Consider the following 21,917-nt stretch of genomic DNA (forward strand, 5'->3'; position numbering starts at 1 on the left):
TGGGCGGGGAGGGAGTTCGACGGCCGCAGGAAGCGGGAGGGCGCCTGGGCCGGGGACCTGATGTGAGGAGGTCTTGGTGGCCTCTTCCTTGAGAGTGAATGCTATGTTTCAGTGACCGTGGCGGATTATGCCAACTCGGATCCGGCAGTTGTGCGGTCTGGTCGGGTCAAGAAAGCCGTGGCCAATGCTGTTCAGCAGGAAGGTAGGCTCTCGCAAGTCCTTTTAGACCCAGGCTGGAAGACAGAACTAGTCGTTTTATTTATCAGGGACTCGGTCTCTGTTTTTCCTGCAGTCCTTTGGTCATCTTCCCGTAAGCATGTTTGCCCTGTTTGCTGTCTTATGCGAGGGGGTGGGGCAGGGGGAGGGTTAGCCAAACGTAACAGTTTCTGTGGCTGAAACGTCGTCTTTCTTTGTGTACTCTTCATTAGTTTCCTCTGCTTTCTTCTTAGGTATTGATCTCTTTCCTGTAGTTTACATATACTTTGGTCTGCAGTTTGTTTTTTTGTGTAACCTTGGTGTGTTTTTGTCTGGTGTTTCTCATGCTTTTCAGCTCTTTACTCATGGGTCCTTGACACTTATGTCTTATAACATTTACTCTCCAGTTCAAGACAGTTAAATTGGATGCATTTCCTTACGAACTTTGCTCCTCAGAATTTATGTAAATGAGAATAGAATTCATCTTTTTCTTTTAAACTTCATGGTTCTTGGTGGATGAATTGTACATTCTCTTCCCCCCCATTAAGTTTATTGGCACATTTAAAGCAAACAATACATTTATCATTGGGATCTTGTACCTTTACATCTTTACATGATATGTCTTGGTTCTTATTTTTTTCCCTTCCCCCCCGCTTTTTTTTTAGGATTGAAGTTTGCTTTTTTTTTTTTTTTGGTGTCAGAGATCAAACTCTGGACCCTGCTATTGCGAGGCAGGGGGCAGCACCACTGAGCTAAATCCCCAGCCCTAAGTAGGCACTTTTAAGGAGTCACTTTGCCCATTGCTTTCCTAGTTTTTTTGATATTAAATACTGAATTTCTGTTTTAATCCAGTGATAAGTATTCAGCTTTCTCCAACAGACTTACACTGCCCCCTACCCCCTTCTCTGATAGATGCTGATATCTTGGAGAAGCTGTCTGTATTTTTGGTTGGGACTATGTGCCGTCTCATTGTTCCCTTATTTTTTCCTAGTAAAATCTCTTTGTGGCTTGGAAGCCTCCCAGGTTCCTGCAGAAGAAGCTCTTTCTGGGGCTGGTGAGCCCAGTGACATCACCGATAGTAGTGATGAGATGGATGCCCAGGAGGAAAACATCCATGAGAGAACTGTCTCCAGAAAAAAGAAGAGCAAGAGACACAAAGGTACAGGGCTTGTGTCTTATTAGTTCTGTCCTGAGCATAGATTGGAACTGTCATTTTCTCATAGCACGGTGGGAAATTCAAATGGCGCAACAGTGGGGAACCAGAGTTTGGAGATAATCTAGCTTTTAATGAAGAGCTCGATAGTAGGCTGATACCTGTTGATACATCTGGCCTTTCTACTTCGGTCTAAATTTGAGAAGGAAGGAGATTGCTAAGAGTCAGATTTCTGGAGCTGTGAACTGGATTGCAGTAGCTATTTATTGACATTATGTCAGTATCAGGCAAAAACTGGCATTTCTGGATTTCTGAAAATGTAAGGAAACACATGTGACAAGTGGTTTTCCCATATATATGAATTACATGTAACTATGTAACTAGTTTTATTTCAGATACAGCTAGATGTTATCGTGGGATTTTGAGGGCTCTGCAGTTATTAATGTCTGCTTTATGTCTAATGGGTACTGCAGAAAACAGGAAAGAGTGTGTGATATTTATTTCCTAATGGTGGAAAAGACTTGAAGCAGAGAAAAATAAACTAATGGTACATAATGTGCCAGACTGTCATTCAGATTCCTGTGTTTTGCCCCAGACTTAATGAATCAGAATCTCTTGGGAGGGAGCCAGAATAGCTATTACTAATAAAAGCAAAAGTGGTTCTGATGGTCAGCTGTGTTTAGGGAAAAGCTGAGAAGTAATAAATGTGTGTTTGGGGTCTCAATTCTATTAGAACTTACAGCTCTCTCTGTGAGAATCAGATAATAGTTGTGTTTGTTAAATCAGTAAATTAGTGAATTGACATTACTTTGCTAATGCACCAGTTATTTTCAGTGATATTTCTTTTATCCAGAATTACAAACTTGATATCAGCATTCCTCAAACTTCATTCTTCCTTAACTTCTCACTTAAAATTCCTTCTTACCATCATCATCCTATAGGGATTTATATAACACATTCCACAAAAATACTGTACTTGTAGACTTAAAAAAAAAATCTTTGAGATAAAATGTGTTCTCTTTTTTGTTTTGTTTTTTGAGACAGGCTTTCACTATATAGTCAAGCTGGAGTCGAACTCGCAGCAGTCCTCCTATCTCAGCCTCCCAAGTGCTGGGATCACAGGCAGGTGGCACAACACCTGGCTTAAAATGCATTCCAAAATGCATAATTCAGTAGTTTTCCAGAGTTGTGCAGCCATCAACATGATCTGAATTTATAACATTTCCTTTACCCCCCAAATTCTATACTTTTCCAAGGCCTACCCCACCAACCTTAGCAACCACCAGTCTAATGTCTGTCTTCGTAGATATACTTACTCTGGACATTTCATATAAACGGAATGATACAATGTATGGTCTTTTGTATCTGATTTCTTTTACTCAGCATAATATTTTTGTAAAGACTCAATATTGTGGCATATATCAATGATTCATTCCTTTGTCCTGCTTTTTATTTGGCTGTTATGAATAGTACTGCTGTGAACATTCCTGGGTAAGTTTCCTTTCTGTAAGGTAGGAGTGAAATTGCTGGATCATATGGTAGGTTGTGTTTAATTTTTTGAGAACTGCCAAACTGTTTTCCAAAGTGGCTGGTAAATATTTTTACCCCAGTTTCTCCTTATCCTTGTCAATGCTTGTTGTTTCCTGAATTTTAGATTTTTTTTTGTTTTTTTGAGATAGGGTCTGACAATGTAGTTCAAGCTAGCCTTGAACTCACTGTGTAGTGCAGGCTGGCCTGGAACTTGTGATCTTCCAAGTGCCTGGATTACTGGTATGTGCCAGCATGCCTGGCCTGACTTTATTTATTTATTTATTTTTGTTTTTTTGGTACCAGGGATTGAACCCTGGTCCTTGTGCTCTTGAGGCAGGTGGTGGAACCACTGAGCTAAATCCCTGGCCCCTGACTTTAAGTTATAGTGTCTGACTTTTTAAATTTTAGTGAATGTGAAGGTGGGATCTTAACTGTGCTTTTGATATGCATTTCCCTGATGTCTAACATTTTTTAATGTATTAATTGCACATTTGTTTTTTTGCTTTTATTTTTTCCTGTATATAAAAAAAGAGATTTACTCACAATTCTAGAGATTCAAGGGTTTTTTTTTTTTTTTTGGTACCGGGGATCGAACTCGGGACCTTGTGCTTGAGAGGCAGGCGGTGATTCAAGGGGTTTTAATTGCTTATTTGTATACATTTTTTTGGAGAAATGTCTGTGTGATTACTTCCATCATGTTTAAATTGTTTTTAAAGAAATTCATGAGTTGTAAGAATTCTTGGGCCAGATATTTAGCTCAGTGGTGCTGCCTGCCGCCTGCCTCACAAGTGCGAGGTCCTGAGTTCAATCCCTGGTACCAAAAGAAAAAAAAGGGAAATACTTTGTATATCATATTTAAGGTACAAGTCACATATTAGATGCATGATTTGTGTCTTATGGACTCTTAACCCTCATTCATCTTTTACTTCCTTCACTTTATCACTAATAGGTTCCTCCATTTTGGTCAGATTGACTTTTCTTTTGGTCCCCCGACCCCTCCACTACTGGGGGTTGAACCTAGGCATACTCTACCACTGAACTGCCGTCCATTTTTTATTTTGAGATAAGTTCTTGCTCAGTTTCCCAGGCTGGCCTCAGACTCTCAAGCCTCTCGCCTCGGATTCCTGGATAGCTGGGATTCCATGTGTGCATACCATACCTGCCTTTTAGCTTCTTTTTATTGAAGAATTAATGGAGAGGAGAGGGGAGTATAGTGAACACCCTGTGGCCATTGCCCAACTTCAGTAATTATCAATCATGACCATTTGTTTAACCACTGCTCCTCTGTTCTGTCATACACATTTCAGATTGTTTTGAACAATCTCTGTAAATATTTTAGTAGGTACTGCCAAAAGGTAAATACTACTCTTCAAAAACATTATCACGGCCAGGCGTGATGGTGCATGCCTGTAATCCCAGCACTCGGGAGGCTGAGGCAGGAGGATGCTGTGAGTTCGAGACCAACCTGGGCTACATAGTGAGTTCCAGGTCAGTCTCAACTATACAGTGAGACCTTTACTCAAATCCCACCCCCCAAATAAGAACATTATCACATCTAAAACATTTAACCATTAATTTCATGTGTGTGTTACTAGGGATTGAACCCAGGGTCTTCACACTGAGCTATATTTCCAGCCTTTTAAAAATTTATTATTTTGGGCTGGGGATTTAGCTCAGTGGTTTGCCACCTGCCTCACAAGCGCAAAGATCCGAGTTAGATCCCTGGTACCAAAAAAAATAAAAACCAAGAAACAAGAAACAAAAATTTATTATTTTGAGACAAGGCCTTGCTAAGGTGCTGAGTTGACCAAGCTGGGCTTGAACTTTTAATCTTCCTGCTTCAGCCTCTCAAAATGCTGGAATTACAGATGCTCACCACCATGCCTAGCTGAAATTTCTTCATTATGTCTAAAACACTTGACAGTTTTTCAATAATGACTGAATTTTGTCCCAGAAGACAAAAAATGTTGAATAACACTCTGCTTTGTAAAAGTCCTTATAGGTCTTAGTAGAGGAAATTCTGATAGCCATTTGCATTCTCTTTCAGAGTAGGAGGAAGATAGGAGGGAGGGAGAAGGTGGGTCCTTGGTAATATGTTGAGCCTTGAATGCTTATTGGAGAAAGGGTAGGAGCCCAGAAAGAAGAAGATGTGGTTGTAGATGTGCTGGTGTCTGTTAGGAGGAAACTCTCAAGAACCTGACTGACTCGTGGAGCTGCAAGAAGCCGTCACAGAAGCAGGGCAAGGGCTTTTTTGATGTGTAGGGCCTTTTTGCCCAGGCTAGAGGAAGCTAGTCTTAGGACAGTTCTAAGACGAGATCTGTATTAAGATTCGGGTGAGGGTGGCCCAGAAACAGGAGTCTTTATGGGATCTATATTGTTACTCAAACCCAAGCTGTATAGTAGACCTCAGAGTCAAGGTTAGTAACACTAACGAGGTCTGAAGAGAAGGAGGTAGGGATGCTTTGTCGGAGAAATTGACTGCCTTTTGCCAGGACCATAGGCCAAACTAGCAGTGAAACAAGGGGAAACTAGCAGGAAAGACAAGTTCATAAGCAGTTATTAAGTAATGAATATACACTGTACTTACCTGGTTTTTATTTTTACAATTTTTTTTTTCATAACAAGGATTGAACTCAGGACCTTGCACTTGCAGGGCAGGCACGGTGCTGCTGAGCTAAATCCCTGGCCCTATTTTTACTATTGTTAATTTTTTGGGGTTTGTTTTTGAGACAGGGTTTCACTCTGCAGTTCCAGCTGACCTTGAACTATGGAGCCCAGGTTGGCCTCAAATTCTTGGTGAACCTCCTGCCTCAGCCTCCCATGTGCTGGGATTGCAGGCATGTGTCCCCATGCCCAGTTTATCTATTTTTTTAAAATATAGTTTGCACTTGAGATTTCCTCATACCATCCTAAAATCAGTTTTTTTCTTTACACTTATGGAAGATAATTTTTGGTGGGTGGTACTGCAAAAAAAAAATCAAAGGCAGGGTTTATAATGAAAAGTTAGAAACTTGGATTCTGTTTACCTTGCCTGAGTGGCAAGGCTTTGTGTGTGTGTGTGTGTGTGTGTGTGTGTGTGTGTGTGTGTGTGGGTTATTTGTTTGTTTGTGAAAGAGCACACTTTATTGGGAAGCAAAGAGTACGCAGCACAGTGACCACAAGACAAAGGCCATACGGTAGGCACCCTACATGTCACACTGGAGAAGACATGCCATGTTTGCCAATAAAAACCAGTTGGAACATGGTCTCCCTCAGAGCACCTTCCCAAACCTCATCCTTCTCAGGGGCTGAGAAAAGTCCCAGCCGCTTTGCTAAAGGCAGCTGTGGTTCACCAGATATACAGCCCCTCACGCACCTTCCTGTTTCTTATAAAGAACATTTTCTTTAGATTTCTTGAAGTCTTCATTTGTTATTTCATTAAGGCTTTGTTTTCTTATTTCTAAAATGGGCACAATATATTTTCCTTATTTTTGTTGAAGAATTAGTAGAGTCAAGTGATATAAGGTATGCAAAGGCACTTTGAAAATTTAAAAATATTATGTAAGTAGTTGTTAGAAAAAGACCTTAAGGGGCTGGGGATTTAGCTCAGTGGTGCCACCACCTGCCTTACAAGTGCAGGGTCCTGAGTTCGATCCCTGGTACCAAAAAGAAAGAAAGAAAAAGGCTTTAAGGACAGAACCTATTCACTTGGGCAACAGGAGGCAGAAGTTTTCAGCAGTAGAATTATCAGATGAGCTTGAGGGGCTTCATGGGACCTATTTAAAACTTTTTCTCAAACTGTGCAAGCCCTGGGAGAAATGAAATGGTTATCATTAGATATGTTTGGAGTAGAAGATAAAAAAGTATTGTTCTTTTTTTTCTATTTCAGAAGACCTGGACGGGGCTGGAGAAGAGTATCCCATGGATATTTGGCTCTTACTGGCCTCCTACATCCGCCCTGAAGACATCGTGAATTTTTCCCTGATATGTAAGAATGCCTGGACTGTCACTTGCACTGCTGCCTTTTGGACCAGGTTGTACCGAAGGTGCGACCACATAGCTCTTCTGTGTAGCTGTTTGTGATTCCCTGAATGGTGGCCTCTTTTGACTTTCTCTGTGACCCCAGCTCTGGGTTCCTAGACCTCTCTCTAATTTAAATTGGAGTCTTCCTTGTTGCCTCCTTCTCACTGTTACTCTGTGTAAAAAGTTTGCTTCAGCTCTCAGAAAGACCTGATTTTGGTGTTTCTGCAGAGGTTCATTTTAGCTGGAATGTTCAGATGCTACAGATGTCTATCTTTCCCTTCCGGAGTAGCTCTTTCTTAGATTTCCTAGTCATCTGGAAGTATCATGTAGTTTTTGTGCTTATGCTGTCCCATATAGAATTGTGGTGACAAGTGGGTCGTAGGATTAGCAGAAGGGCTCGCTTTGGATGTGGCTGCAGAAGGGTAGTTAAGACTGCACATTGTCAGGGAGGCTGTTAGAATGGATGTTGAGGCAGCAGGGAGTAGAGAACTTGCTGAGATATGACAGGAGAACCTGGTAGCTCTTCTCCAGGACAGGCTCTCTTTGAACAACTAAAGTATATTATATTGATACCACTGCAGAGACTTGCTCATTGTAGAGTGAAATAGGATTTAAATTTTTAAAACAGGTAAAATGAAGGATTACAGGATGAAGAAGCAAAAGTCACTGAGAAGGTAAAGAGACGGTGGTTTGTATGAGTGTGAGCACTGCCGCCCAGGGCAACAGGGTAGTAGGCTCATACAGAGACTGGGAGACTTGGGGATTGATCCAGAGCAGGAGAGGCAGCTCACGTATTGTAGGAGTAATGTGTCGTGTTTCAGGCACTACACGCTGGATGCTTCGCTGCCTCTGCGCCTGCGACCAGAGTCCATGGAGAAGCTGCGCTGTCTCCGGGCGTGTGTGATCCGATCTCTGTACCATATGTACGAACCATTTGCTGCTCGAATCTCCAAGAATCCAGTCATTCCAGAAAGCACCCCCACCTCATTAAAGAATTCCAAAGTAAGTGAGAATCAGTGTTGGGGTTTGACTCATGTACTCTCAAGGGGTGGGCCTTTTACTGTGGCTTGTGTTCAGCTTCTTTGTTAGGGAGGATGGTAGGTCCCAGGCTGCTAGGAGACTGATGTAAACCTCTAGGGCTCAGAGATTGCATTTCTCTAAGACATTCCTGCTGTGCTGGGCTGGCTTATGTTTCCTTTACTTACAGCTTTCTTTGCTTTTAGTGTGTTTGTTATTCTCGTCTTAATTTATTTCCATGCATTGTACATTGGATCACTTTAGATATAATGGCTTTAATGGTTTTGGCTAGGAAAACTACATATAGAAATACAGGTATATATTACATTTCTAAAAAGTTGCTTCAGTCAAGATTCAAAGATATAATGTGAGCAACTCACTTATTTCTTTCTCTGAGTTTCCTCCAGGCATGTTGTTGGCAGGTCTCTAGTTTGCTTCTAGACATTCAGACAAGAGTTGATCAATGTTTTCAGGCTTTCTCTCTTTTTTTTTTTTTTTTTTTTTTTTTTTAAAGATAGGGTTGTGCTATGTCATCCAGGCTGGCCCTGAACTCACTATGTAGCCCAGGCTGGTCTCAAACTCACAGTGATCCTCCTGCCTTAGCCTCCAAAGTGCTGGGATTACAGGCATGCACCAACATTCCTCTTTATTCTTGACCTCTGTAAAGGATTCTGATGTTGCTTTCTTTAGCACTTTTTAAGTGCCAGTGCTAGGTTACTGCCAGGCTCTGTGGGAGATTGTTTCTGAGACTGTAAGGTACACTCTGTCCGATTCATAGACCTTAGGGCTTTACCTGTGTTGTAGGCTATTTTTATCTCAAGATCTGCCCAGTGTTTTATATCATACATAACATTCACATTTGTGGCATTCTGTTAGGTCTGCTAACTTTGATACATTCTCTCCTTTTCTCAAGACTTTGTGATAAAATTTCTAGTGAAGTCACTTGCCAAGCTTTACTAGTATAGTAGATAATAATTGTGTAGGCAAATTGATTTATCAGTCCTTTTCTTATTCATTCAATATCATTGTGTAAATTTAGTATCTTTTGAAATTGTAGGTAATGTTGTTTTTTTTTTTTCTCTCTATGTAATTGAGACTGACCTGGAATTCACTGTGTAGCTCAGGCTGGTCTTGAACTCACATTGATCCTCCTGCCTCAGCCTCCTGAGTGCTGGGATTGCAGGCATGTGCCACCACGCCCAGCTAATTTATTTTTTTGAATACATGGGAATTGAACCCAAGGCCTCATGCATGCAAGTGTAGGTAATTTTTATGACTGTTTCAACCCAAAATCTGATGTTCTGTAGCAGTTTTTATTCTCTTATACTTTGTCTTTATGGTCACGGACATTATATAATGATTCTTTTTCCCCAGTTTAGCTTTAGGTAGGGTAATTATATTGTATGTGATACATATGAATTAGAAGAATACTTTTGATTTCAATTAATTAGGGTTGCAGACATAGGTGATTGGGACCAGTGGCTGAACTCAGTTTGAAATCATGCTGATAGATTTGGGGCAAGGGTAGCATGCTGTGAGAGTAGAATTTCACCCAGCAGCTGCTTCTGCTTGTAATGTGAGTGGACCTTGTATCATCGCACATTTACAGTATCCGTCCCCTAGAAGCCTTAGATGGTGTTGGACTGACTGTGGGGAGGGCAGGATCATCCCAAAGTGAACCACGCCAGTGTGAATCAGTGCTGGGAGCAGAGCAGCATTAGGCAAACTCATGCCTGACACATCTTAGCGGCTCCAGTGCACAATGCAAGTGCTATTGCTTAAATTCTAAAATACCCATATCTTCATATTCTTATCGCTGTTTATTCATTTTTAAAAAGTAGACTGCACAAAGCCAAAGTGAAATGAAAACCAAGATCTTAATCCAGGTAGTAAGCCCAGGCCATCTGGCTGCTGCTTCTTTGCCTGTTAGAGATCCTCTGAGGAGGGTGTGGGACCTGCTGTGGCAGGGATCCCATGCATGGCCTTGCCGTTAGTATTCCCACAAGTGCATGGCATTCAGGGAGTTGCCAGCATGCCTAAAGGAAGTTGTCCCATGTTCCTGGACTCCAGCTTTTCGTATTTGATTCCCCCTCTCTCTCTTTTCAGTAGCATAGCTTGTGTGGGACACTGGAGCCGTTGTGATGGCAGCAGAAGTGTTTTCCCCTTAAAGCCAAGCCCATTATTTTTGATGGAACAGCAGGACGTACAGGGCATGTCTGAAGGGCAGGACAGCTGGCACGGCGGACGACCCACCCCTTGTCCCCTGGGAGGTACTTCACTTCTTGTGCTTAACCCTAGCTGTAGCCTGACTTCCATTGAGGGGCTTCCTCTAGACTGAATTAACCCGAGCTCTGTGGATTCCATACCGGCTGTCTGCTCTCAGAAGGTCCTGAGCGGCTTGCTGCTATGGTAGGGCTAGCCCTCCTTGCCTGCCTTACGGTTATGCCATCTTGCCTGGTAGCTACTGGCTGCCCTTCTGTTTTAATGTAGAGCAGTGGCCTACTGAATCAGAGAATATGTCCCAGTGTCTAGATACCATCTTTCTGTCTTTAAAGATGAGAAAGGTAGGGGTTAATCTTAATAACCTCTGAGGTTGACTTATATATCCGTCCCTCTTCTCCTTGCAGAACAGTCCTGGGATTGTCTTTTCATGTTGTACCAGTGTCAAATTGGGGATCGCTCTGTGCTGAAGTAAAATCTCAGCACTGGGACTGTGTTTGGCTTTAGAGCTCTCAAACAGAGAGTTTTTTGCTACTTTATACTGTATGTTGATATTTCCCCCCTTAGTCCATTTTATGTTTTCTTTCTTGCAGTGCTTACTTTTCTGGTGCAGAAAGATTGTTGGGAACAGACAGGAACCAATGTGGGAGTTCAACTTCAAGTTCAAAAAACAGGTATGTGGTCTTCTCCTCTCATTGTCTTTCAGGTAATATCTTTTTTTCCCCTTTAATGGAAAAATATGTTTAGATTGATTTTAAAAAATGATAAAAGTGATATATTAGCCATGAATTTATGCACTAAAAAAGTAACATCAGAATTCATTAAGTGTACAATGATGATGTTAAACATAAAAAGAGAATGGACAGAAACTGAATTACATACTTAATATACTATTGTTAGTCTCTATCAAGTAGATTAAAATAGGGAAATATAAATAAAAGAATATTCATTGGATTATAATATGTAATAGCAAGAAATTGGAATCAGATAATATCTTGTTCTTATGAATTTCACTGGCTATGTTGTACATTGTGGTGCCATCCTAAAGTACCACAGAGGGTCTCACTGTGTAGTTTGGGCTGGCCTTGAACTCTCACAATGTAGCCCAGGGTAGCCTCGAACTCATGGTTATCAGAATTTAATTTCCTCACACTTATGGAGCTGGGGAAGTCCAGGATTAAGAACCTGCAAGTTCTGTGCCTGGTGAGGCCATGGTCTCTCTGCTCCCTACTGTCTTGTCCTTCATTGGGAAGGAACACTGTTCTCACAGAGCATAAGGTGGAAGGCCAAAAGGGGCCAAACCCCATGTGGATCCTCATTTAGGAGGCCTGAACCCCTATGAGGGAGGAGCCTCATGACCTATCACCTCCTACAGGCCCTGCCTTTCAGTACCACCACATTGAAGGTTACATTTCTGTGTGAGTTTTGGAGGGTTTACAGATGTTCAGACTGTGACATTCGGCGTGAAATGACCTTACTAACATCAAATAATATGTTTCAAAACCTGTAATACAGTGTACTCCCACTAAGTTGGGGTTCAGAGTTGGCAGCCTCAGTCTTCGTGGAATTTTCCTTAGAACCTAATAATTGCTCACAGAAACCCCTGCAGTGTTGTGGAAACTGCAGTTTTTTTTTTTGGTGGGAGATTTGCACGTAGCCAATCCGAGAGTGTTACTAAGTTCTAACAGGTTGCTGTACCAAGTGTAGCTATCTTGAGTGTTCTCAGTATTGTTCTTCTTAAAACCCCGAGATCCTTAAGAGACTCCCAAAATGCCTTGCATGTTCTAAGGTGTTATTAATGCAGTATTTTAGTAAATTAAATTATGTAGCTGCAGAAGATATAGCATATTTAAGGTTTAAAATATAAAAATAGGCTTTATGGGTATTTTTTTTTTAACTCTAAAATTCGTGGTTTTTCACACTTCATGGAGTGTAAACCCTGGGAATTTTGGGGGTCCACTCATGCCATTAAAGGGAAAAGGAGTAGGAACTATCCTGTACAGAGCTTGTTTTAGAGGGGAGCGCAGATACTCGAATACCTTGACCAAGGAAATGTCCTTGTCCATTGGGGAAGGTGGTCCTCTTCCACTGAGCCGAGTCAGGAGGGACACACATGAGGCGGTAAAGGAGGAAGGGGCACCCGCCCAGCCAGCCGGATCAGCCAGATAAACCAGTAATTGGGGGTGACAGATGTTGCATCCAGATTGTCCTCATATCCAGCTATTTTGTATTGAAAGACAAAGATAACTATCTAATACCCAGAGTAAATCCAGAGTGGATCTAGGATCAGAGAACAAAGACCTCTATAAAAGACATTTGGGGGCAGCTGAAATTTGAATATGCTGTGGTTATTAGGTGATTTGAAACTTGTTCATCTTTTTATTTGTGATAATGATATTGTGGTTATGTGTGTCTTTATTCATGCTGAATTATTTGTACCCCTTCTTTCCCAAAGTGTGTGTGTTAAATATGTAAGTAGAATGAGGAGTGAGTTAAATATAACAAAATGTCCAATGGTAGCATGTATATAGGACTTTAGTACACTATTTTATTAACCTTTCTATATATTTGAAGACTTCTTAGAAGAGAAAGGGAAGCACTTGTAATAATGTACTGAAATTAATTAGTCTAAACTTGTTTTTGTTGTTCAAAGTGAATGTGTTTATACACTTGATCTTGGCCAAAAGGCCAAGAAGTGATGTGAATGTGTTTATAAATGAAAACAGTTTATATGATTTTGTGTCTGGGGCATTTTGGGGAAGCCATAGCCTGTCCTTTTGTCCACGTTTCATTCCATCTGTACTTGTATCAGGATCTGTTTTGCCTGTCTTTACTTCTCAGCTTCAGCAGCCTCTATTTTTCTACCTGTCTTCTCTACTTAGTAGTTTATTTTGAGCTGTGTTACAGGTAGAGTTGGCTGTCCCTTACCTGTCCCTTCTTTCAGAGGGCAGGATTTCTCTGAGCTCTGCATAGAAACCAGGATGTATGTAAAGAGGCAGTAGATAAAATTATATCTCATTAGCTTTAGTTGAGCTGGTGGATTTTCATTATTGACATCTTTGAGACATTATTAGTTCCTCTAGGCCACTCTTATTAATTCTTAGTTTTCTTCAGTCCCCTAGATTAAAGAGCAAGTGTATGGGGAGATTGCAGCCCCCCATTCAATATGAAGATGTTCATACCAACCCAGACCAGGACTGCTGCCTACTGCAGGTTACTACCCTCAATTTCATCTTTATTCCAATCGTCATGGGGATGATATTTACCCTGGTAAGTGGAAACTCAGGATGTTAGCTCTTGCCATCTGAGGACTCTTAGTATACCTAGAGTTTGAAACAGATTTATAAATTTAACCACTGCGGAAGAAATCTCTGAGGAATAATAAAATAGTCTGAAATCAAACTTGTTTGTTAGAGAAGTTAATTATATCTGAGAATATTTTATGTATGTTTCCTTCTCTATAGGAAGGGAAATGTTTTTCCATCATTGTGTGTGTACAGTGATTATTAGTGATTGAGAAACACTGTCGTGAAAGGAATAATAATAAAGCATATACAAGCATGTGGGCATTGTATGTCAGGACCTTGAGGCATGAATACAGTGTAGGCTGATCAGCTCTGACCTTTGTATCAGAGCTTGACCAAGAATTAGATTAGCGAATGATGTATGTGCCTGTGGCTTATTTTTCCATGTTTTAAAAAATTTTAATTGGATTGGCAACTAGAAAGTTCATGTTGTCTTCTCCGTGTCTTAGGCTTCTGTTCAGAGATACATGGTGTTCCCTTCAAAATGAAAACAGCTTTTAAAAATTGTGAAATAAATAATGTGTATTCGGGGCTGGGGATTTAGCTCCTAGGTGCCACGCCTGCCTGGAAGGTTCAAGGTCCTGAGTTCAATCCCCAGTACTAAGAAAAAAAAAAATATGCTTTATGTAAAGATTTTTTTTTTGAGAGAGAGTCTCACTATGTAGTTGAGACTGACCTGGAACTCACTATGTAGACCAGATGGGTCTCCAACTCACATTGATCCTCCTGCCTCAGCCTCCTGAGTGCTGGGATTATAGGCGTGCACCACCACACCCATCAAGAATTTAAATAATACATAAATGTATTGAGAAAACAGAGGTGATTTAGACTTCCACTGTTTTATAACTGCAGTTAAGTTTCTGATAACTTTTTTAATGTGCCTGTTAATGTGTTCATGAGTAATCCTCTCCCAAATAATTTTATATAATTGAGATTATATCACACATGCTATTCCTAATGAAGGCACTTCTCCCACCCTACAGGCTAAGTCACATTAGTGACCATACACCTCATACAAATTCTGTGTAAGCCTACATAAGTCCATGTGGAGATTTTATGGTTTATTTTACAAAAAATGGGAACAGGTTTATGTGTTATGCATCTTGCTTCACTTGTTCAGCGGTATCTCATCAAAATCCCTCCAAGTCATCTCTCTCAGTTCTAACTCAGTTTAAAGGGAAATTGCCTTGGTGGTAGTCTGTGTGTCTGTCCTAATTTATCCATCCACCTATGAGGCTTTCTTTAGTATAGCTTAAATGTGTGCAGCTGAGAAGACCTTATAAAATCATCCTTAGTTTTTATGTCTTTACAAAGGTGTTGGTGTTCTAATTTAGAAATTAATCTTTAATGCCAGCCAGTATAAATTATGTCTAGACTGTCTCATTTAGGGGAATGAGCTGTAGGCGACCGTGGCTACTTTGGGTACTAAGTTTGCTTTTCCCTTCTAGTTTACAATTAATGTGAGTACGGACATGCGGCATCATCGAGTGAGACTGGTGTTCCAAGACTCTCCTGTCCGTGGTGGGCGGAGCCTGCGCAGTGAACAGGGTGTGCAAGTCATCCTGGACCCAGTGCACAGTGTTCGACTCTTTGACTGGTGGCATCCGCAGTATCCGTTCTCCCTGAGAGCGTAGTTAACTGCTTCCCTCCCTGGGGAGCCCTGGGTCCAGTCCATTAGTAATCAGATTCCATTTTGCAAGGGGCAGCTGGGTTGTACGTCTGATTAGTAATGCACATGCTCTTTGGATTCCTGGGGCTTCTCTTACAGGAAGGAGAAGGGTTCAATCAAGAGGAAAACAACTATGATTTATAAACATTTTAGTGTAAAAATTGGCATTTGAAAGGATAAACCTGGCCCTGTTTTCTGTGTTAAATCCTAGTTTGGTGCTATTGAGTTTGTTTCTTTATTCTTTCGTACCAGTGGAAAAATGGATGGTCTTTCTGTAGGGAAAAATTAATCTTATATCTTCAAGCAAAGAAGACCTAAAATTGTTGCTGCTGTTGCTTCCAATGTGGCTGTCCTTCAAATTCAAGTGAATATTTTCTCTTCTTCCTTTACCCTGCTCCAATAAAGCAGGGGACAAGGTTTTCAGAATCTTATAATATTAACTTGTGTATCTTTTCGTAAAAATAATTTTTGGATATTTATTGCATAAATACTTTGCCAGTTTTGGACTTTAGGGTTTTGTTTTGTTTTTGCATAAGGCTGATAGTGATTATGACGGGTCCTTAGTATTGCACTGGGAACTTTACATAGCATCTCTGATCTGTACAGCCCAGAAAGGCAGGTGAAACTATTTCCATTTCATGGTTGAGAAGCTGAGTTAATGACTTACCCAAGGCCATAACAGCCAGGAAATACAGAGCTAAGTTTCCAACTGAGGACTTTTTTTTTTTGCTATCCACAGTTTAAAAGATCAGTCCCATTTTTTCTCATGGGAGATAGGGAGAGTGTACACTCATGGAGAAAGGGAGTGTACAAATTGTAATAAACCAAAAAATTTAAAAAGTAAAATTGTGAAAAATTTGATTAAGGCTTACCTAAGTCCTGATCAGCCTAAAAAGTATGTAAGAGTGATGAACGAATGAATCATTTAAGTAGATGTTACTGAATAAAATGTAAAACACACCAAGAAAGTTATTTCAGGAAGGGTAGTGGCATTTCATTAAGTTGTTGGGCATTTATCATGCTAAGGGTTGTTCCAGAAATGGATGGCGTGTTGGAACCAGCCTCGAACCAGAGGCGCTCAGTGGCTTTGCTCTTGGCCTCTGCTGCCTTCCTGTGAATCTGCAAGAGCCTGACCTTTTGTCTCTGCAGAAATGCTGATGGCCACATGTTGGGTAGACGACTTGCTGTAGCTGGTGTGCTCCGAGAAGAGGGCCGGGAGTGTTCTGTTTAAGCAGATAACCTTTCTGTGCTCACACTGGCCCTACCCCCACACTGCCCAATCAGGGAGCTGGATATTTATTGACAGAATTGGACATTAAGACTATTCTTTAAACATAAAAGACTTGTTGGGGCCAGGTATTATTGTGAGCCAAACTGCTAAATTAGTATGTTGTTTTTTCCTTACCACCCTCCCCATCCCCTGCTATTTAAAGAATTTTCTTATGAAGCATCTGCTTGTTTCTGCTGCTGACAACTAGCCTTACCCCACATTGAGGGTGGCACTAAATCTCTTCACACAGAAAGTGAGCCTGGATCAGTGAAAAACAGAGTTTGGGCACTTAAGGAATAAAAACAACCTGAGGACCAAAAGCACTTCACAGATCTCTGCTATAAAAAGTTGCCTCTTTGAGGTGGAAGGAAAGAAGAATGGAGTCCCTAGTTTCCTGAACAGAAGATGCCTTGGAGCAGGAGGAAGTTGTCAGGGGAATGTGTGCCTCCAGTTGGGGAGTTAACCTTAAAGGGGGTGGAATAAACTGGGCTTAATAATTGTGTTCTGATTCAACTTCTGAGTTTTTGTGTCATAGTCCATGGCATGATGTTAGCTTTGATGTTGGATATTGCTTCTGCTGAGGACACATCGGGAAAGGGTGTTGTCAGTGTTACCGTGGCTTCAGTCTTACGCTTTGGCTGAGTTACATTTTCTAGCTTGATTGCCTTTTGGTAACTCCAGGCCCCCTGGAGAAGAGTTGGAACTTTCTGAACTTCAAGTTAAAAACTGTTTAACTTAAATTTTTACTTCTTTAAATAGGTACGTGATTTTGAGGGTCAGACAAAATATTACAAATTTAGCTTTAGCCTTCCCCCCAAAGTAAATCAGAATTCTAGCCAACTATTGGAAGAAAAATAATAAACAGTTCTATGTGTCATCTATCTCACCTATAGCCTTTGCTGCTGATAGAGAACATATATATTCAGTTTATGTTTGTATAAAAATTCTTCACACTTCCAGAGTGCTTACTGGGTATTTGCAAAGGATTGAGTAGGCACTGTGATGAAACTTCACAAGCCAGATGGGCAAGATGCATTAATAGCCACAGGGGAACAGGGTAAGGGAGCAATTCAGGATTTTAAATAAAATTGTCAGGAGTTCTGGCATCTGAGTCTGTTTTCATCCTGTCTATATATAATAGACAAACACTGCATTTTATAGTAGCAGTTTTAGAACTGTCGGATGCTTGTTGGCAAGTGACAATTCGCTGAAGAGCAATGTATCTGGGTTTCAAATTTCTTCAGTTAAAAAAGATGGGTGGGAGAGGGCAGATGAGAAAGGTGACAAGCAGCTGGCCAATTGAGGGAACAGATGGTTACGCTAGGGGCAGGGTGTGTGCTGCATTCTTCACCCCAACTGAGACCTTGTCACTGCCAGGTAGAGCCCTGGCACTCTGCCATTTCCAGAGGCCGAACCAAGATGGCGCGCAGCAGCAAAGCAGCATTTGCGTCACGTGCCAGTGCCCGGGGGCAGGAGGCGGGGTCTCAGGAGAAGTGGCCAGACCACGCCCTTCAGGGGCGGGACTAGTCCGAGGAGGAGGGGGCGGGGCCTCAAGGCTGGGCGCTAGGACGGCGGAGGCTGCAGCTACCTCGGCTCCAGCTCGGCTGTCCGAGACGTGTAGCGCCTCCGGGGTGGGGGGCGGCTCCCTCGTCGCCTCCTTGCAGAGCTGCCAGTTGCAGGGCCTTCCGCAATTGCAAGCAGGTGAGCACCCAGAGCCCGAGGTGGGGGGCGGGGGTGGTGGTGTCTTTTTTCCCAGCTTTAGCTCTCTGCAGTTTGGGGAGGGTCTCTGTCTAGCGCGCCTTGGGAAACAGCCTCACTTACTCTGTGTATGTTTCTGGCGGGCTTCTCGCTCCCTGCCCCTCGCCAGCCTTGCGGTGCCCTGTGCCCTTGGAGATGAGAAGGGGGGTGATGCCCGATTTGCAGGGAGGTCATGGAGTTCGTTCTCAGCTCCTTCGGCTTCGCGGGAGTAATCTGGCTCGTCTGCTGGTGGGACCTGTGTGTACTGCACCCCATTTCCCCTCAAGAAGAGTTAGAAAAAGCACCACTCGGCGCACTCGAGGGCCAACTCCGTTCCTTTGGGCAAGCGCTTCTGAGAGCTTGAGGTCTGCGTGCTTCCCAGGGTTCTTCCTTCCCGCTTGCTCCATTACACCCCTTGTTACTGCCTGCCGCCGGCTCTCCATTCCTGGAGCGGCCAGGCTCAGCCTGTGCCAGAGATGTCCCCATCTCTGCAGTGCCAGGGCGGTGGGGTGGAAGGAGCGCCCACCCGAGGCCTGGTGGGGGTGGGGATGAGGGTGGGCGCAATAGGAAGAGACCGCTGGGCTAGAGATTCCTGGGCTGTGAGCCTGGGAATGGGGAGCTGTCTTGGCCACAGTAGGGATGGTCTCCTGGACACGCCGTGGGGTTTCGATGGTGGGTGGAGAGAGGTTGGGCTGGAGGACTTGGAAACATGGTGTGGGTGGTTTTCTCTGAGAAGGAGGAGTGATCCAGGACCAAGCACCGCTAGATGCTGATGTCACCTTTGAGACAGATGTGCTGGTGGTGTCCCTTAGGGAGGTAAGGGACTTGAGGCTGCCCTTCAGCTCTATGAGGAGAACAAGTGGTTTAGGAGGAGGCTCTGGGTAGCAAGGAGATCCCCTCCTGGTGTGAGCTGAAGGGACACCTCCAGGAGCTCGGTTTCAGGGTTCTGCAGCTGTTTCCAGAGTTGTTAGGACTGTTTTCACATAGTGCTGTGTTCAGCATCCCGCCTGGGTACCCACTCCGTGACAGAGACCTGCTACATGCTTGGTCTTCGGCAGCCAATTTGGGGTCATGGAACAATTGGAAGATACCCATAGTAGGCACGTGTAATAGGCACTCTGTTAACATTTCCCCTCTTACTCACAAGGTAATTACATTGCTGTTGGATTAGCCAAAGACAAGAGTTTTAACTCCATTCCAGCCCAAGAAGTCCCTACCACTAACCAGCCAGGTAGCCTGGGAAGCCGCCTGACAAAGACAGCTTGAAGGATTTCCTGTGGTTCTTTCCTGATCCTGAGGAGGCTTCCTGGGATAAGGGCTAGCTCAGAGTAGTGAGAGGATGGATCACACAGTGGGTCCTGGGGCTCAAGAATGCACTAGGCCCTCAGGAGGGAGGCACTGTCTGGGGAAGATGGAGGAGTGTGGGGGCAGGGCTTGGAGGGGACCTCATCCTGTGGGGCTTGGGTGTGTGCTGCTGAGCATATCAAGATGTCGGAGTGTATGAGGTCTGGCTGCTGGATTATGAAGGATGGATTGATTGGAGGGGCCGGGCAGGGCAAGGCAGGCAGGCAGCCTCCTGAATCTCCTCTCTGAGCTGAGTTAGAAAGAGTTATCAGGGCTTTGCTGTGGGTCCTTTATGATCATCTGAAAATAGCAGGGCTGGAGCTGAGACAGGATGCGTAGTGGAGCTGTGATAGCAATGAGTCAGGGGTAAAGACTCAGAGGGACCTGGGAGAGAGTGCAAAGGGGTCTTTAGAGGTATTGGGGAGCACGGGGCTGGGAGAGGGCAGAGCTCAGTGGTAGAGACCTTGTCTGGCCTGTCTCAGGCGATCCTCAGTGCTGAAAACCAAAACACAAAAACCATGAATAAATAAATAAATACCCCCCCCCACATACATAAACGCAAAACCTTCAAATGAAACCTGGGATCAAGCTGGGGCTTTCTTATGCCAGGGATACTCTCTATGGGGCCTTAGGCTATTGTGTTGAGCACAAGATGTGGGGACCAAGTAGTGTAGAGTTGTGTAGGTGCGTGTGCGTGTGCGTGTGCGTGCGCGCACGCGCGCGCGCGTGCCAAGGGGAGGAGATGCTGAGGAGTAGGCAGGGTTAAAGGAGTGAAAGCTGCCTCAGAGTCTACATCCCAGGAGGGAGCTGAGAGAAATGGAGGGAAGGAGTGGGGTCAGAGGGAGGGCCGAATGTGTGTTGCAGCCCCATGAAGTCACCATCTGTCCCCCCTTTGGCCTGCTAGCTCACTGACCTATAATTAGCTGTAGAGGGCATACTGTGTTGGCTCACAGGAGTGTGGCACTTCGGGTGGCCAGCAGGATAAAAAGATGGGCCATGGTGCTATGCTGAGGACCCAGGACCATGGCCTCTCTGAGTACTGCGGTCCGAGAGGGGCTGCTTCTAGGTGACCTCAGCATTTGTCGTCCTGGCAGGGGCCCGAGGGAACTGACACTGTCACTGGGGGTATGGGGGTATAGCCGCAGGACAAGAGGCTCCACTCGAGGCTGGTGTGAGACTTGGGACCAGGCAGACCCTGAGGACTCCCCTCTTGTCCTCGTCTGGCTGCTGCTGACTGTACCAGCATGACTGTTGCCTAGAGTTTGAGCTGCAGACCTGGGCACCCCCGCAGGTGTCTTCTGTCCCCCAGAAGTCAGCTCTAACCCGGGGCAGCTGCCTGCCTTTCCCTTAGAGGCTGAGAGGCCTTTGCTGGAGCCTCTTCATTCTGAGAGAGCTGGAGGAGAAACTGCCACCAGTTAATTCAGTCAGTCCTACTCCAGCTGATGCTTACTACTGACTCCCAGCCCGGGGACTCCAGCTTCGGTCACTGCTGTTCTGTATTGCTCTGGACCAACTACGTGTGTGTCTGTGTTCTCTCAAGTCGCCTGTGAGCTTCCTGAGGGCTGAGCTGTATCCCTCTCATGCCTTGTGCATCTGTAACAATGCTGGACTGGTGGAAATCGCTCAGTGAGTGAGTGTTGGGTTGAATCGAAGAGGTTTTGGTCCGGTGGGTTCTATGAAGCAGGGCCTCTTTGTGACAGAAAATATTTAACTTGGAGCAGAGAAGCCTCCGGAGATCCGGGATACCTCATGGGTGAATCAGATTCTGTAGGTAGTAAAGTGAAAATCCCCCAGTCCCTCACAAAACGTGGTCCATGGGTTTAGGTTTGTGACCCTGAATAATACTATAAATGTATAGATTTAATACATATTATATACATTCTTTGTGTAAATAGCAGTGCATATAACATCATTGTGTGGTGACTTAAAAAAGAGTATGTCCAATGTAATTTTGTAATTAAGTGTCAAAAGAATTTGATTTTTTGTTTTTTCTTTTGCTCAGCCAGAAGAATTAAGTTCTTGTAAATTAAATGCATATCTGAAAAACTTCCTTAGAATGATCAAAGTTTCTTCATTTAGTAGTGAGTTCCCTGAGTTCTATCCCCGGTGCTGGCGGGGTGTTGTGAGGGGAACCCCACACTGGGTGGGTGGGCGACGAGGGACTCTGTAGACCCAGGCAGGGGTTGGCTGGGGGTGGTTGCTGGATGGAGGGGTCTGTGACAACTGCTTCGGAAGAGAGTGCTCCTGCGACTGGCTGGAAGGGACACTGCTGAGTGGGGGCCTGGAGAGGAGATCAGGCCCAGGGCTTGGCCTGTGTCTGGGCCATTCCATGAGAGTACGACTCTGGGGGAGACAGGGGTGATCAGCTGCCTCCTAGGAGATCCTGTAGTGCATCTCTGAGAGAGAGAGAGAGAGAGAGAGAGAGAGAGAGAGAGAGAGGGGTGTGTGTGTGTGTGTGTGTGTGTGTGTGTGTGT

General features: G+C 43.7%; 2 protein-coding genes across 3 annotated transcripts in view; both read left to right on the forward strand.

The window, feature by feature from the left end:
- Positions 1–17,941, forward strand: part of Tmem183a (transmembrane protein 183A) — an 18,917-nt gene extending 976 nt beyond the window's left edge. The window contains exons 2-9 of one of the 2 annotated variants that reach the window (XM_010645053.3): positions 113–202; positions 1,187–1,354; positions 6,747–6,845; positions 7,509–7,554; positions 7,702–7,882; positions 10,711–10,791; positions 13,232–13,387; positions 14,871–17,941. In XM_010645053.3, coding sequence (XP_010643355.1) covers positions 113–202; positions 1,187–1,354; positions 6,747–6,845; positions 7,509–7,554; positions 7,702–7,882; positions 10,711–10,791; positions 13,232–13,387; positions 14,871–15,056 — 1,007 coding nt within the window. In that variant the 3' untranslated portion in view covers positions 15,057–17,941. Of the gene's footprint in view, positions 1–112; positions 203–1,186; positions 1,355–6,746; positions 6,904–7,508; positions 7,555–7,701; positions 7,883–10,710; positions 10,792–13,231; positions 13,388–14,870 lie in introns of both variants that reach the window. The other variant, XM_010645052.3, reaches the window with a different exon arrangement.
- Positions 17,942–17,985: 44 nt separating this feature from the next.
- The window catches only part of Ppfia4 (PTPRF interacting protein alpha 4), a 44,976-nt gene continuing 41,044 nt past the window's right edge, over positions 17,986–21,917 (forward strand). Inside the window, exon 1 of the mRNA XM_033761980.1 lies at positions 17,986–18,062. The gene's annotated coding sequence lies outside the window, so the exon portion shown is untranslated. The remainder of the gene's footprint in view (positions 18,063–21,917) is intronic.

Source organism: Fukomys damarensis, unplaced genomic scaffold, assembly GCF_012274545.1.
Source record: "Fukomys damarensis isolate Sample0158 unplaced genomic scaffold, DMR_v1.0_HiC HiC_scaffold_11, whole genome shotgun sequence".
NCBI classification, from domain to species: Eukaryota; Metazoa; Chordata; class Mammalia; order Rodentia; family Bathyergidae; genus Fukomys; species Fukomys damarensis.